Source organism: Cydia fagiglandana, chromosome 8 (assembly GCF_963556715.1).
Source record: "Cydia fagiglandana chromosome 8, ilCydFagi1.1, whole genome shotgun sequence".
In the NCBI taxonomy this organism is placed as follows: Eukaryota; Metazoa; Arthropoda; class Insecta; order Lepidoptera; family Tortricidae; genus Cydia; species Cydia fagiglandana.
The window spans coordinates 15,029,391-15,045,640 of NC_085939.1; the positions used below are offsets into that span (position 1 = coordinate 15,029,391).

At 35.4% G+C, this 16,250-nt stretch overlaps 1 protein-coding gene and 1 long non-coding RNA gene across 2 annotated transcripts in view; one reads left to right on the forward strand and one right to left on the reverse strand.

Annotated features, from left to right (window-relative positions):
* The window catches only part of LOC134666857 (uncharacterized), a 183,477-nt gene that overhangs the window by 115,427 nt on the left and 51,800 nt on the right, over nt 1–16,250 (reverse strand). The window lies entirely within an intron of this gene.
* The window catches only part of LOC134666785 (proton-coupled amino acid transporter-like protein CG1139), a 35,527-nt gene that overhangs the window by 16,014 nt on the left and 3,263 nt on the right, over nt 1–16,250 (forward strand). Inside the window, exons 6-8 of the mRNA XM_063524072.1 lie at nt 2,195–2,439; nt 3,751–3,963; nt 16,042–16,211. Coding sequence (XP_063380142.1) covers nt 2,195–2,439; nt 3,751–3,963; nt 16,042–16,211 — 628 coding nt within the window. The remainder of the gene's footprint in view (nt 1–2,194; nt 2,440–3,750; nt 3,964–16,041; nt 16,212–16,250) is intronic.

Consider the following 16,250-nt stretch of genomic DNA (forward strand, 5'->3'; position numbering starts at 1 on the left):
CAATAGTACATTTCGATGCTAGTGCGGAAGGTATGTCATTACTTCACGAGTACCGAGATATCTTGCCACGAGCCGCAGGCGAGTGGCAAGACTCGGGACGAGTGAAGAATGACATTTCCGCACGTGTATCGAACGACGTTTTTTAATACAGTTGCGAAAAAATAAGAAAAACATTGTTAATCGTACACTAAACAAAAGTGGTAACAGTGACAGCTCGGTTAGACGTCGTCTTTAAGTATATTATATCTATGGGCGTTTGGCAGCTATTCCGTTCCATTCAGTCAACTTATTAAGAACGGAATTTTCAATATTGAATATTAAAAAATAAACGTGTTATAATGATGAAGAGGTAAGTAATTAATAGTAGTAGTAGTAGTAGTAGTAATCACTTTATTGTACACAACACAGGTTTACAAAAATAAATTACAGTAATGGAAGTACAAAGGCGAACTTATCCCTATAAGGGAAATATATGAAATATGTAATATTTTTCGTATTCTTACATTAACGGTAGGTTTTTATGCTGATTACGACGTTTAAAGGAAACTAATATTAACACTCATCAATAAGTAGTCGTGAATTGGAACAAGTATAAATTTAAAAAAATTGGAAAAGTAAAAAGCACTAGTTCGAGATAACCAACTTTCCGCACGCTAAACAGCTACGTAAAGTAGCACTTTTTGAGCAACTGTATTAAAAATAACTATTACCACACCTTACTTATTAAAGCCTGATTTCTGGAAAAGGAAACATTTCTTGCCGATTACTGCTTGGCACGCACATTTTTTGACTCATTCCGTTTCATACCAGCAGAGCAATCTTTAGAACCCCCCCCCTAGTGTAAATTTCATTCGATAGCGTGAAGGACGTACCTACGCGTTTGCGTTAAGTCAAATTTTGTATGGGATTTTTAACAGCGCGCCAAGCGGGACGTTAAGGAAACTCAAAATAGTGACGGCCAAAGCGGCTAAATATATCGTTCACACTTTTCATCATCATCATAATTTTTGAGAGCATGGCTCTTGTCGGTGAAGTAAGTAAGTATATACGCCAGTTTTTTCGATCCTCAGCCAGGTTCTTTACCTCAACCTCCTTAACCTTTTGATCTCCTTTTCCCCCCTTTTTTTGTTTATAATTTTTGATATTTTTGTGTGCTAATACAGGCTCCGAATACATTTTTCTAGGTATCGTGACGAATCTAATGAGGTATCACACGTATTTTTAGGAGTAGTATCTCAATTTTTCACCGTTTTCAGTTTCTCGAACAGACTATACCTACAGTTGCCTCCAGAATCTCGCGAACTAAATTGACAGGTCAATATGCACAAATGATACCACAGTTTGGCCAGTGCTGTGCATATCGATATTTTCTAAAAAGTTTGAATTAGAGAATATCGCGAGAATTCCCCGCTAGGGGCGCTACTGTTGCGCGGTCAGTTAAAATGTATCTTTAAGTAATTCAAGTTATTTTACAAATGTTACTTGGTATTTAGAAAATTACGCAATTGAATAGTAGAGACAAGGATATTGGATAAACATATTGTAATAATATTTTATTTTATTTATTTTGTTTTATTTGTTAGGAAAACTTACAGCTAGAATAACATAGAAACAACTGTTAGGTGATAACATAGAAACAAAGATTTTGGCTCAAAATACAAAAAAAGGCCGGTCCAGACGGGGAAACGTGATTAATTTCTCATTTCATTTGTGTCATCTACCGGCCACATGTATAAAATTAAATCACCAATTTTAGATTTATGGCGACAACCAAGCTCTTAAATAAACAACTTGCCCACAAACCTGCATACTAACATAGAAATTTGTTAGTTTCGCATCCGCACCTCCTGATTTGATCGGTAACGTCACATCACAATCTTACAATTGAATCAACCACTTTTCTCGTCACATTCATATAAATCGAAATCGGTTGTGACCCCTTTATAATTATGACTTGGGTAGTAATTGCAATAACTTACCTACTTATCGATATCATTTTATCGACATATACACGTGACTATTTTTTCTTTGCTATTCCTGGTATCATTTTATTTGTCAAACTCATGTTAATTTAGTTCGCGAGTTTCTGGAGGCGACCTTATATCTATATATATGGCTACTTTGGTCGTCACTATATATTTAATGCCGACTCACTGTCCACATGACTCTACGACTATTTTTCTTCTCTTTGCAGATATGCGACCACTTCTACCCATCTCACGTGTACTCCGTCAAAACCTACTGCGTTTTCCTCCTACTCCCACTTATCCTAACCTCTCAGATCCGCCATCTCAAGTTCCTGGTCCCTTTCTCTCTTCTAGCCAACCTCTGTCTCCTTCTGACCTTCCTTATCACATGCTACTACACGTTCCAGGGAATACCGAGCGTGGGGCCGGAAAAATTGGCAGTTGGTATCACCCAATGGCCCCTTTTTTTAAGGTGAAATTGTGTTATTTGTTGTCGTTGTATTGATGGCATTCGATATCTCACACGCACCGATAAGTCAAAGCGAGATGCCTAATAAGACCCCTGAAAGGGATAAGTTCGCCTTTGTACTAATGATGTGTGTTCTTTCATGTTTTATGTTTCTTTTTGTACAATAAAGTATTTTACTACTACTACTAAGACGACTGATTGCATTTGTTGCACACGGCAAATCATACAAATCATCGCGGGTAAACATAGTGGTATCATTAGGCATCTCGCTCACGCTTTTCGATGTGCGTGAAGTGCTTTACGCATTTTTAGAAACAATTGCATTTTAATAGATTTTGTGCAAAAATAGTTACAAATTTTTAATGATGCGTTATGTTGTGGTGTTGTTTATGTTGTATGTTGGACGTTGGTGGACCTATGTTCGTTATTTTATTTATCGAGCTAAAGTTGTTACATCAGGTTTCGAATCGTAGTTACTAGAGAAACGCCTAAAGATTGCTTTTATATTGTAAGCATTTTTTTTTATTTTTATGGTCGAAAAAAGCGCTACGTATTTCAAAAAACTCTTTTTATTAACTTGACCCATTTTCTTCTCCGGATATTAACTTTAAAAAATCTCTTGAGGGATCTTCAGCCAGAATATTATTTGCCTTTCCCCATTTATCAATTAATTTAGATGTTGTTTTTTTTTTAAGAAAAGCTGACGTAAAGGGGCTCTTAGATACTCTGTTGCTGTCGTATTTTAGATGTTTCTCCCGGACGTTCTCTCACTCAGATAAAGTATTTGCCAAACTGAAGTACTTACCTACATAAGTTGAAGTGGCAAACAAGATGTACACAAATTAGTAGGTATTAAATTCTATTAATAGAGTTTTTTAAATGACGAAGGGTAATATATTATACCCTTGAAACGTTATTAGAATATATAAGGATGACGGCAGGGCAATGTTAATTTTTTTAAGGTAGTAGCTACATATTTGCGACGTTTGGAGTGAAAACCTTGGGGCCGTGGGGACCTATAATTATAGCGCGCATCGCCTCTATGAGGAGCTGTCCATCTAAGGTGTAGAGATAGTGATACACCAGAATTAATAATAGTACTAGGTACAGAAGACTCTCTCTCTCTCTAACAAAATGCGTCTGTTACGATCAGGACAGAAATGGCCGCTAGGTGGCGACAGCGCCATGCGCGGCTTATGGCTAGCCACCAAAATTGGTGTGGAACGAATGTACTTTTAGCTACATGTAACAAATCGACGAAATCGCGGAGTGAGCCACGCCTGATGATACCTTTTAACGCCTCCATTCTTCCAGCACAGCCATCTTCGCGATGGAGGGCATCAACGTCGTCATGCCCGTTGAGAACGAGATGGCGAACCCGAAGCGCTTCCTCGGGTGCCCTGGGGTTCTGAACGTGACCATGGTCGTCGTGGCGACCCTGTACGGTGTGGTGGGCCTGTTCGGCTTCTTGAAGTACGGCGACGAGGCCCAAGGAAGCGTCACTCTGAATCTCCCGCAGGATGAAATGTGAGTCTTAACACATTCATTGCCAAGAACCCACTCAAGGTGGGTAAGAATAGATTTTCATATAATATCAGCCCTAAAATTTGGACTGAGTACCTACTACCTACATGCACTTTTTCGTGAAAGTATTTCGTACGTCGTCATGAATATCGTTCCCAGGTTTTTAGGGGTACGGATTTTAATAATGACTACCATTTTAGAATTCAAGATGTCCGCCACGTGTACTTTTTCGTGAAAGTCGTCAGTTTTATAGCCTCACGGGATCCGGTGGCTGTCCTCAGTGCCCGATTTAAAAATCCAATCTGTATAATGCTAAATCTCGACCCCGCTTGTATCTAATAAACATAATTTCCCTATTTAAAAGCTGTACCCTCCAAAAGTCAACCTTGTAAGTCTCAAAACGTTGGGGTTTCGAATTCAATCCCTTTTGTAATAAATTTCAGCTTGAAAGCTCAAAACTAGAGTTTAGTGTAACTTGAAACTTTGGAGGACGCCGTTTGTCTATAGGCAGTTCTGATGTTACAAAACTATGCCCCGGGGTATCGCAACGAAGTCTCAGGGGCGTCGATCGATTTGCCCAAGTTACCGGCTTGATTATATCCTAGGTTTTCACGCAGATTACATTCACAAGATGCCCGCAAAAAATGTAAAGTCACGCTCAAACACAATACACAAAATATAAGGAACACGGATATAATGGCCCGTATTTATTGGCGTGACAGCGCAGCGTGATAATAACAATGTGGGTCTCCCATAAAGTTTTAAGTCATAAATGTATTGTTTGTCCGCATTTTCGTTCGTTGTAAATCGGCTTTTCTCAAAATTGCGTTACTTTTCAGGATTGCCATAAAACAATCCTAAACTTAACCTAACCTATCAATAGGATAACCTAACGAAAAGTTAACGGTTTCAGAATTATTCATGACTAATGATAATCTAACAATCACATTAATCACATTATGACTTTCAATAATTATGTCAAGCAAATAAATACATAAATAAATAGGCGGTGTTAAAAAGCGACAAACAGTGTCTGCTGGTCAATTCAAGGTGGGCCGGGGAACGTCACATATCTTTACGTTTTCATATCCAGTGAATCTCTAATTAATTTCCAGAATCGCTCCGATTGATGTATATAACGAGTTATGTAAAATTATTAGCCCTTCGTCGCCAAGGTAACTTTCAAGTGTTATTCAGACATTGAAATAAAGTGGCGGTAAACTTTATGTTATCGTTAGCAATGTAACGACTACATTTATTTTAAAGCAGGTTGCCGCAATTTCTTGAATTTATTTTCTATTTGTTTTTGGAGGTCCTTAAGGTGAAATAGGCTCCCAGTCCCAGAGAACGGAGTTTTCGAAAAGTCGTAGCGAATTTTTTAGATCACAATACAGTTGCCAAAATTTTAGTAATCTTGAGGCTGTATTGAGGCCTTCGGAATCACGAGTTTTTGTGCACAAATGCACTTTAAAATCATAAATTTGCACAAAAACTAAAAATATGCAAATCATTTCTAAAGTGTGTAAATCATACTAATAACTATCAAAACTTGTCTACTCCATAGGGAAACATCGACAGCCGAATCTGATATGATGGCCCGAATGCCGAAACGCATAAAATATATTTTTATGTACGTTATCAGCTCGATTCTGGAAATGAATTAGAGATTCACTAGGTATGAAATAGTAAATCAAATCAAATCAAATCAAATATCAAATATAATTTATTATCAGGCAACTAAGGCCCATAGATACATACCTTACAAACTAACATACATACAATAGTAAAATCTTACAAGCTAAAAAATTATAATAGTACATTACTACAGAGGCCGGGACGAAAGGGGTTGCCGGCCGAAGACATATAGACGGCCGAGCGAAGCGAGGCCGGATAGGTCTGAGCGCGGGCAACCCCATTTCCCGCCGAGGTATGTATAGTGCTTTTCTCAAACATGCAATGAAATAAATAAAATAAAAAATCCACGAAACCCAAGTTTTATTTATAGAAAAAACTAAAAGTAAACTACACCCAAAATATAACCAACACGTACCTATATCATTATCACGCGTATGTTTTACACGAGTCGTGTATTTTTACTACCCGTATATTTTCATGTATCTTTGATTTTTTCGCCTTGTATCCGTCTAACTGTCGTTTTCGTCACATAAGTTTACATAGTCTTTCATGTTGATATCATGTTTCACATACATCGTTGCTTTATGCATGGAGTAAATAAGTATAATTTCCAAAGTGTTGACGAATTTGTAGTTACATTCATTTAAAATATGCCACAAAACTGTTTCTAATAAACTGTAAGCCATTTTTCTTAGTTTCTCAAATAATAAAATTGCCATAAGCAACCATATATATACTTCGTCTTTGACTTGGCGGCAGACGTAGCAAGTTCTTTAAAATCAATTCTGCTTACGCTGCCAATTCCAACACCTACGATTACAATTAATATTAATTTCATTATTTCGTCGGAACTCATATTAAAGTCAAAAAATCAACAACGCACCATAAATCTAATAAAACAGAATGAATATTTTTCAACTTTACCTCCATAACAATTTTAAAAATATAACTACGCGTGTTTGAGTAGACCTTTTTACCGCTAACGTTTAGATGAAATATTTTAAATGTTTTTATTTGTGTAGTTAAATTTATAATTTAAAATTATAAAATTATATAATGTATTATTTATTAAGTTCATGTTGATTTTATACAAATAAAACTGCAAATTATAGCAAACATTGTTTTTTGTTTTTTTTTTAATAGGCGTAGTGGCAGAGTGTCATTACGAACCATAAAGCAAATACTGCCTCTAGTTTTTTTTTATGGATGAATGCCACGATGCTGTGTCACAAATATTTGTGAAATGAAAATTAAAAAAGAGGACTTTGCCGGCCTAGGCCTGCAAGATTTGTATGAAATTCCATTAACTACCTTTTGTCCTAGCCGCACCTGAAACGTCATACTTCGCAGCCTATTATAAAGAACATAACATCAATATTTCATTGCATGTTTGAGAAAAGTTTATTAGTAAATTATAAAGTTTCATATCTATTGAATTTCTAATTTATTTCCCAAATGGCGCCGTATGTCGTGTTTTATGTAAGTATGGTCATACAAGTGGTTATAAAATATCGAACAGCCACAACGCGGCGGACCGCGAACAATCAAAGAAAAATTGCTTTTAATAAGGACGCCAATTTTATACCTATTAAATTAATTTGTCACAATGTACATGTACACACCTGTAATCATGTTCCCCTTATACATAATATGACTGTGTAGTAACCCACCTTATACTTACTTGGCTGGCGCGATGACACACAAGATGCACAAGAGCACTCCACTTTGCCGGGTCAAAGCGGTATCACGCCACCTAAAGGTGACAGTCCATTTCCAACGACAGCTGCAATACTGTTCATTTTACTATAGAAATTGACATTAACAGCGACGCGTTCAGTACTAGCAGTGCAGCTGCGGTTAGAAATGGAATGTTACCATTACTTATGCTAATTTTTAACCTATCATTAGCATGGTATAATAATATACTCCGCCTGGTACTCTCTTCCCGTCTTTTCTAGGTCACCTGACTGACACAAGCCTACGTCATCATGCGACAGCGATATATGATAATATGCGATAGCGCTATATATAGCGGTGTTAGTGTGACGTAGGCCTGTGTCACTCTGGGAAGAGAAGACCATGTTTTATTAGACTATGTATCATTAGCATAGCTTGGGTTAGGGTATTAAAAAGGGGAGCAACTTCCTGGCAGAATTATTGGCATGAGTGCCCGCCACTGGAATGTAAACCCATGCATAATAAAAAAAAAAAAAAAAAATGTGATAAATATGCACGGTCTCACCATGATATGCAAATACTTGTACAGCCGGGGTCGATGATACGTTTGCAATTAAAAGTTACAAACATATGTTTTTATTTAAATAGATTACACACAGAATTTTCTTATATTGAAAAATTATCATAGGTACTGTAACGTAGTCATTTTCTTAAATTTTAAATTAATATTTTTGGGTTGATTTCCTTTTCATATTTCAACAATATCCCAAACTAACTCGATTGGTTGCACTTCTATGAATAGAATATAGATAGAATAGAATAGAATTGATTTATTCGTAAGCACAAACAATCGGTACATTAATACATTATATAAAACATAATCTGTTGCACTCAGATGCACCTCTTGATGCTTATCTGTTGTCGGGGTTGACATATGAGTAAAAATAATTAAAACTTGAGATATTTATGTTGTCACTCCAGGGAAACTTTGTATGATTTAGGTACTTATGTTTTTAGGTACCTAAGAGATAATTTAGATGTTAATTAAAACATAGGAATTACAGACTCCTAAAATGGGGCCCTGAAATGAAACATTATTAGATTTAATTATTAAAATATATATTTTTTTAGGCTCAAGAGTGAGTTGTTTAAATTAATCAGTTCAGAATTTTCGAAGGATTTGTCTTCAGGGGATTGGCACCCTACTTTTGTTTTGGTCCTCTGTACTCAACATATGAGGATGTCATTCCTAGATGACATGCACATATGATGTGTGGACCCCTCCGGGGACTCACGCTCGCATGAGCCCTATTTGTGGTAAGACCACACCTTCGCCATGGTGGTCAAAATGGTGGAAGTAGTTCGAGTCCTTCGGTGTAAATGGTTAAATATAATTTAATATCGTTCAGTTTAAAGTTTTGAAAGTTCTGGTGCATAAAGTTTAGTAATATCCGAATTTAGTTTTTAGTTTTTGAACCATTTGTAAAATCCTTTTTATCCTGGACCCTTAAAGCGGCCCAGCTTTACCGCTGAGCTTTTACACAAAATATTAGGTTAATAAAGTTTGTTAGTTATTTTGTTTAATTGTTTCTCCTGCTAGATTTTCTACAGCAAGGTTTCAGCACATTTCAGTTTAATTTAGATTTTGATTTAGTTTTCTTTTTGTTACCTAAAATGGCTGTTTCCATTTTAGACAAGCCGGAGCTTTTCATTCATTTTTTTTACCCCCTTCCAAAACAGCCGTGTTACAGTACCTATTTACTTTTTTTAATACAGTACAAGCTTACACACTAATTCACGCTAGAAAAATAGATAAGTCAGGAAAATTACAAAAAAAAAAAACAGATAAAAATGCGAAGAAAGACAGAATTTACAAATTCGGTCAAGTAAAATACAAAAAACCCTCGTCAGCCAACACCGAGCGAAGTTATTCCCTAGGCAGAGCATAAAAATACTTGATTTTCAAATATGAGCAGTAGAAATAAATTGTTATATATTTTTACAAAAATCAAGTTGTACCTACCTACGAGTAACAATCAGTATGCTTGGTAATCAATCCTTTCATGAGCCTGCAGGGAAATTAAATTTTGAATCGTCCATTGCCTGTGGTCATAACGAAACATAATGTTTGTAGCAGACAGATAAGATGAATGGGAATATCACCTAAATTATTGAACACCGTCGTAAACTGAACGAGGTCGTTACTCGTTACGTTTTACCTCATTTTACGTCATGGAAGGCAATTCCAACTATGGCGGTCAGCAAAATATAATCAGCGCGTGTCGATAACTTAGTATTTAGCACGCGCTGATTTAGTTGAGATATTGTATGTGTCGCCGCCGATTAGACTTGTGATGTAAAGATAACAGGATGTATAAAACGCCTAGCGGCTGTATTCTCAAAATGTATTAGATCTCTACTAGACCTCAACAAGTTACGATATGGATAATTTAAAGATATTTTTAAGTTACTTATGTCAAATTTGACGTTTCCGCGATTCTGGAGGCCCTCTTGAACGATTTCGACAAGTTATGACTTAGATATCCAAGTCACATCTATTCGATATCTTATTATGTAAATCTAGTTGATCTCTATATCATTTCTAGATCTTGTGATTATCTCGTTTCCCGAATACGCGTGTAGGTATGATTGAATAAATCAGTCTAAGATTACCAGTCAACGGAGTCTTTTACTCACCCCAACCCATTCCCCCTAAACCAACATACATTTCTATAGTAAAATGATGTTAAAATGTTTGTTTTGTGCATGCATTTCGCTAGTAATGGTAGATGAAATATAAATTGAGCTAGTTGGTTATAAACCTTTGTCTTTACGAATACAAAAGGACAAAAGAGGTCTGAAGTGCTTTGCTACACGACTCGTTGATATGGCGGGAATAACTAGTTTTGATACTTTGTGTCTTAGATACTTAATATAAACACTTTAAGGCAAATGATCCATCTTTCTAAGATGGATGCTAGAAGCCAGAGACAGGGAAAAATGGAGGCTTTTATCCATACATAACAAAATTAAAACAAATACCTAAAAAAATACAAGAAGTTGTGTGGAAAATAAAGGCAGATGATACTTTATTCGACACAAATAGTCTTTACTTTAAAATTAATGTTTCTTTACATAAATCTATTTTACTTAATTAAACCTTAAACTTCAAATTTAAAAGTTCGAATAGTATTAAAACATAGAAATTAAAATTTATAAAAGTACCCACTTTTCTAAATTCAAGATTGTTTAGTCGAAGTAGGTACTTAAGCAATGCCTGGAGTGAACTGTTTTTTTGCCCTGTTGTAAAAAAACAATTAGAGATAGCATTCATCGGCTTACTTTATTTCTCTTAACTACTATACCTACTCGTTTGTGTTTTGGCACGACCGAGACGCATAATCCAATGATACCAAAATCTAAGTCCGAACAAACCTCCCGTCCCTATTATACCTGCCCTCTGACATCAGACAGCAAGTCAATAAAGTAAAATTTGGTAAAAAGCTGCGTAGTTACCTAGTAAATCACATTTAGTAATTGTTGAGCATTATTAGTAATGACAGATGTAAACTTTAATGTAATATAAGAGAGTAGAGACTGCACGATCCCACAGTCAAACCGTGTAAACTGTTTTGTGGGACGTTGTATCTGTATAAGCTGTATACTTTAATGTTAATAAATAAATAAAAAATATCTGACAAAAGATAAGTTGATGAAGCTTTGAGGAGAGGCGGGGAAAACGGTACGATATTAAAGATGAACAAAAGCGTGCTTAGTAATGGTCCGTTTATTACTGACTCGCTGACTCGACCTATCTCTTATGTCACCATAGGTACTATATTTATGTAGATAAACTATACCACACCTCAGCTTTTGGATCGACAATTATGTCATTATGTCTCTTATCTCATTCAATTATTAAAAAATTAAGGTAAGTAAAAAAGTTTTAAGTTAAGTATAATAGTTGTTTTGATTCAGTTAGTGTATCAGTGTAGAAAATAATAGTACATTACTACAGAGGCCGGGACGAAAGGGGTTGCCGGCCGAAGACGTATAGACGGCCGAGCGAAGCAAGGCCGGATAGGTCTGAGCGCGGGCAACCCCATTTCCCGCCGAGGTATGTATAGTGCTTTTCTCAAACATGCAATGAAATAAATAAAATAAAAAATTCACGAAACCCAAGTTTTATTTATAGAAAAAACTAAAAGTAAACTATACCCAAAATATAACCAACACGTACCTATATCATTATCACGCGTATGTTTTACACGAGTCGTGTATTTTTACTACCCGTATATTTTCATGTATCTTTGATTTTTTCGCCTTGTATCCGTCTGACTGTCGTTTTTGTCACATAAGTTTACATAGTCTTTCATATTGATATCATGTTTCACATACATCGTTGCTTTATGCATGGAGTAAATAAGTATAATTTCCACAGTGTTGACGAATTTGTAGTTATATTCATTTAAAATATGCCACAAAACTGTTTCTAATAAACTGTAAGCCATTTTTCTTAGTTTCTCAAATAATAAAATTGCCATAAGCAACCATATAGGGTCATTGTGCTAGTTTTCGTCCGGTGTCAGTTTCCGTCCACTTGACGAAATTTGAGTATAATACTTCATTGCTGCACAAATTTGGACTTATTGCACCCTTAATATCTAAACAATTTAACTATCCACATAAAAATTATATTTCGCAAGTAGCAAATTATAAATCAAATGTGTTATTTACCAATCCGTCAAGTGGACGGAAACTGACACCGGACGGAAAACTGACGCACTTACCATACTTCGTCTTTGACTTAGCGGCAGAGGCAGCAAGTTATTTAAAATTAATTCTGCTTACGCTGCCAATTCCAACAGCTACGATTACAATTAATATTAATTTCATTATTTCGTCGGAACTCATATTAAAGTCAAAAAATCGGCAACGCACCATAAATCTAATAAAACAGAATGAATATTTTTCAACTTTACCTCCATAACAATTTAAAAAATATAACTACGCGTGTTTGAGTAGACCTTTTTACCGCTAACGTTTAGATGAAATATTTTAAATGTTTTTATTTGTGTAGTTAAATTTATAATTTAAAATTATAGAATGTATTATTTATTAAGTTCATGTTGATTTTATACAAATAAAACTGCAAATTATAGCAAACATTGTTTTTTGGTTTTTTTTTATAGGCGTAGTTGCAGAGTGTCATTACGAACCATAAAGCTTACTGCCTCTAGTTTTTTTTAATGGATGAATGCCACGATGCTGTGTCGCAAATATCTGTGAAATGAAAATTAAAAAAGAGGACTTTGCCGGCCTAGGCCTGCAAGATGTGTATGAAATTCCATTAACGACCTTTTGTCCTAGCCGCACCTGAAACGTCATACTTCGCAGCCTATTATTAGGAACATAACATCAATATTTCATTGCATGTTTGAGAAAAAATTATTATATTAATTGGAGAACTATAATGCTCCTGTAGTAATGTAGTAGTCCCGAATCGAATTCATATCACTACTTTTTGACACTGTTTTCTTTTAGGGCCACTTGCACCATTCCACTAACCCGGGGTTAACCGGTTAAACCCGGAGTTACCATGTTACCAGTACAATTTGACAGTGGGTTCACGATTTAACCGCTTAACCCCGGGTTAGTGGGATGGTGCAAGTGGGCCGTGTGATAAAAGCTTCTTAAATTATTTTAAAAATGTATGTGTCTTCTTTATGGAAGTTCGTTAGATCCCTATATTATAATATCCAATTACTTACATATACAATCGTTTTGTAGGAAGTGAAAAGTCGGTTAGATTTTAATTGGAATCCTTGAATGTTATACCGGGTGTGGCCTGTAATATGAGCAAAAAAATTAACTGTGGGCTGTACTTCTCATACTGAAAAACATTTGTTCAGCGACTTTCAAAAATAACAACTTGTGGTTTAATTTTTAATACACTTTAAAGTATATTATAAGACGCAATGTATTGCGAATTTTGTTATGTTTAAGGCTTGACAAGCAACGTCAATCACAATGATATGGCGTGGCGATGGCGTCTATTGAAGATAATATTTATTTTGTACGAAAAATAGGGAGTCTAAATACTTCATTATTTTTAAGTTGTTGAACAAAAGTGTCACCTTTTGAGGAGTACAATCTATGTTTTAATTATTTGCTCGTGTTACAGGCCACACCCGGTATAACTTACGACGCTTTTGCTAGTCGTGGAACTTGTACCAACTACGTATGTCGTTATAAAGTTTTCCAATTTTTCCATTGAGTCATAGTAGATACATGCCTTAGATTTCACGAGATACGCCAGATACATGCTCAGATTTATAATGATAAGTTTTATGCATAGAAAACTAACTTAACTCAATTTTTAGTGCTCCGTACAAAACTTTGTACACGAAGCACTTATGAAGTGCGCGAATTTTCAGAATTAACTAATAATTACTACTGACTAAAATAAATACTGATTAAATTTTAACTTTGTTTTATTTTTCACTCATTATATTCACAACGACGGGACTTACTTAATCACGTAAAACGGAGAAACGGATAAGGGTAGTGGCACAGACGGCACAATACTTGAGAGCTTCTCTTTAAAGACGGTATTGTGACGGTTACTGCTTTATCCAAAATTACAAGAAACCTGAGGTCACTAGAATTAAGCCAAACCACTGGATTAAGCTTCACAACCCTAGGAATACTTTGTACAGATCGTCGTCGGTTCTATAGTAGAAAAATCCGTGAAGCCATTGAAATAAATAAAATAGAAAATGCAATCGAGATTAAGGTAGATCTCAATATACATGGAACTTGTGGAATTCTTATTGAATAAGGAACCCTAAAATAGTATTTTATGTTAATACATTACTAATTTAAAGTCGCCCTTCAAATTAGTAATAGGTACAAAATCACACATCTTTCCTAAACTAAGCCTCTCAATAGTCTCATGCTTTTAAAGTAATCAAAAGTTTTTTTTAAGTTTTAATTTATCCCATACTTTTTGACTTTACATGGTTATCCTAACAAAACGATTAACAAATAAGTTTAAATAATTGCAAATGAATACTTTCCTCTTTGGTTATCAATCGCCACCCACAGTTTTATGAAGTACTATGAAGTACGAAGTATGAAGTAGTTTTATGAAGTACTGTGATTAGCCCTTTGACCGCCGTTGTCCGGTATAGAAGACAACGATAGAACGATACGCTGGCGCCGTCGTCTTGTATACAAGACACAAATTCAACCACTGAGTTAATGGGAAAATAATAACAATTGCAATTTCATTTACACTCGTGTTCATATTTAAGGTCTTTGTTTTTTCATTTATTTGCTTTTTAAGCCGCTATATAAATCCCTTCTTTTATAATAAGGCATTTAAAAAAATTGCTCCAATTTTCAACATTTTTCATGTTCCTCGTCGCCGTTGTCTTGTATAAAAGACAGCTAGGGATGGGAATGTTAACTCAATATGGGAATTTTTAAAGTAAATATAAAGTCAGAAATATGGTTTTATCTAAATATTTGAACACTTGTTAATCGCCAATTTTTTTCAACTAGTAGGTATAACTACTTACGAGTACTAGAATACGTAGAACGAGAGTCAGATAGGCATAACTATATTTAAAGTTCAGGCAGCTTCTTTAGTTCTATAAACTAGAGTCAGACAAGTATATTTGCCCTTGTAGATTGTGGACTATTTAATTGCAGAAGAGATAAATAAAAAAAATAATTGATGTTCTTTTATAGCTTAGTGGGAAGGGATACACCGCAGCGACCGCTTCGCACAAGAGTGGTACAGGGACATACCTGTTTATCAGACTTTAGTTTTTTGTTATAACATTGAAGTTAATGTGTAATTTTTTTATAACAAGTCGTTGAACGTTTTTTTGATAAGAGTTTACCTATATTAATGTAAACCAAACTGAAATTTAATTATAGATTCTAATTCCGGAATAATATCTTCACTCATTAAAAATTCAACCCACGTGTAATTTTCACTAAAACAGTTCCGGTATATTGACTTTATCGACACATGATGCGCAGCTTTAACGTTACGCCAATAAAGTTTACGTACCGACAAGCGCTTACGCCGTTGACCTAGAGACTATTATTACTTGATCCGCGCGGAAACAGTCCTTGTCGATCTGCACTGCGGGCAGTCCATGCGCGCCGTTGTCTTGTATAAAAGACTTCTCGTACAGCCTAGTGCGGCGATATCACGTCTTGAATCGACATTGTTTAGTGGTTGTTTTTTATGTTAAATCCCTATATTTTAAACATTTTTGGGTGTAAAACATATGTTTAATTTTGGCAATTTGGAATTAAATTAAAACAGGATAAGAACAAAGCTAAATTAAAAAGATTTTTACCATAAATTGTAAATATCGATATCACTATTTGCAATCCCTAAACTTTTTATTAGTTGTTTACTTAAAATTTGCTCTGGCGTGTGAGTGAGCGTCTTTGCGGACTAGGTCCGGCGGCCAAAAGGTTAGTATTTGTCATTTGTCAAAGAAAATTTTCTTTGACAAATGACAAGAGTGACAGGTATGACAGTTAGGTATTTAATGTGGGGTAACCACACTTAGGGACTTTAATTAGTAACCTATTTGTTTTGTTCGAAAATTTGCGATTTTTAAATACAGCTAATTTTAACAACGGGGTTAATATAGTATACAATTTGGCATTAACTGAGCCACAATCAAGTGTAATACCAGTTTAAAGTCACCCTGTATGTCTAATTAACTTTTTTTTCCGCAGCCTGGCGATGGTAGCGAAAATTCTGGTGGCTGTAGCGGTATTCTTCACATATTGCCTGCAGATGTACGCGCCTTTGGATATCCTCTGGACTCGAATACAGAGTTGCATATCTGTGAACTACCATAATCTGGGGCAAGTCGTTCTTAGAACACTGTGTGTCGCTCTCACAGGTAAATATAGATATGCAGTGTGTATTTACGTAGATATTT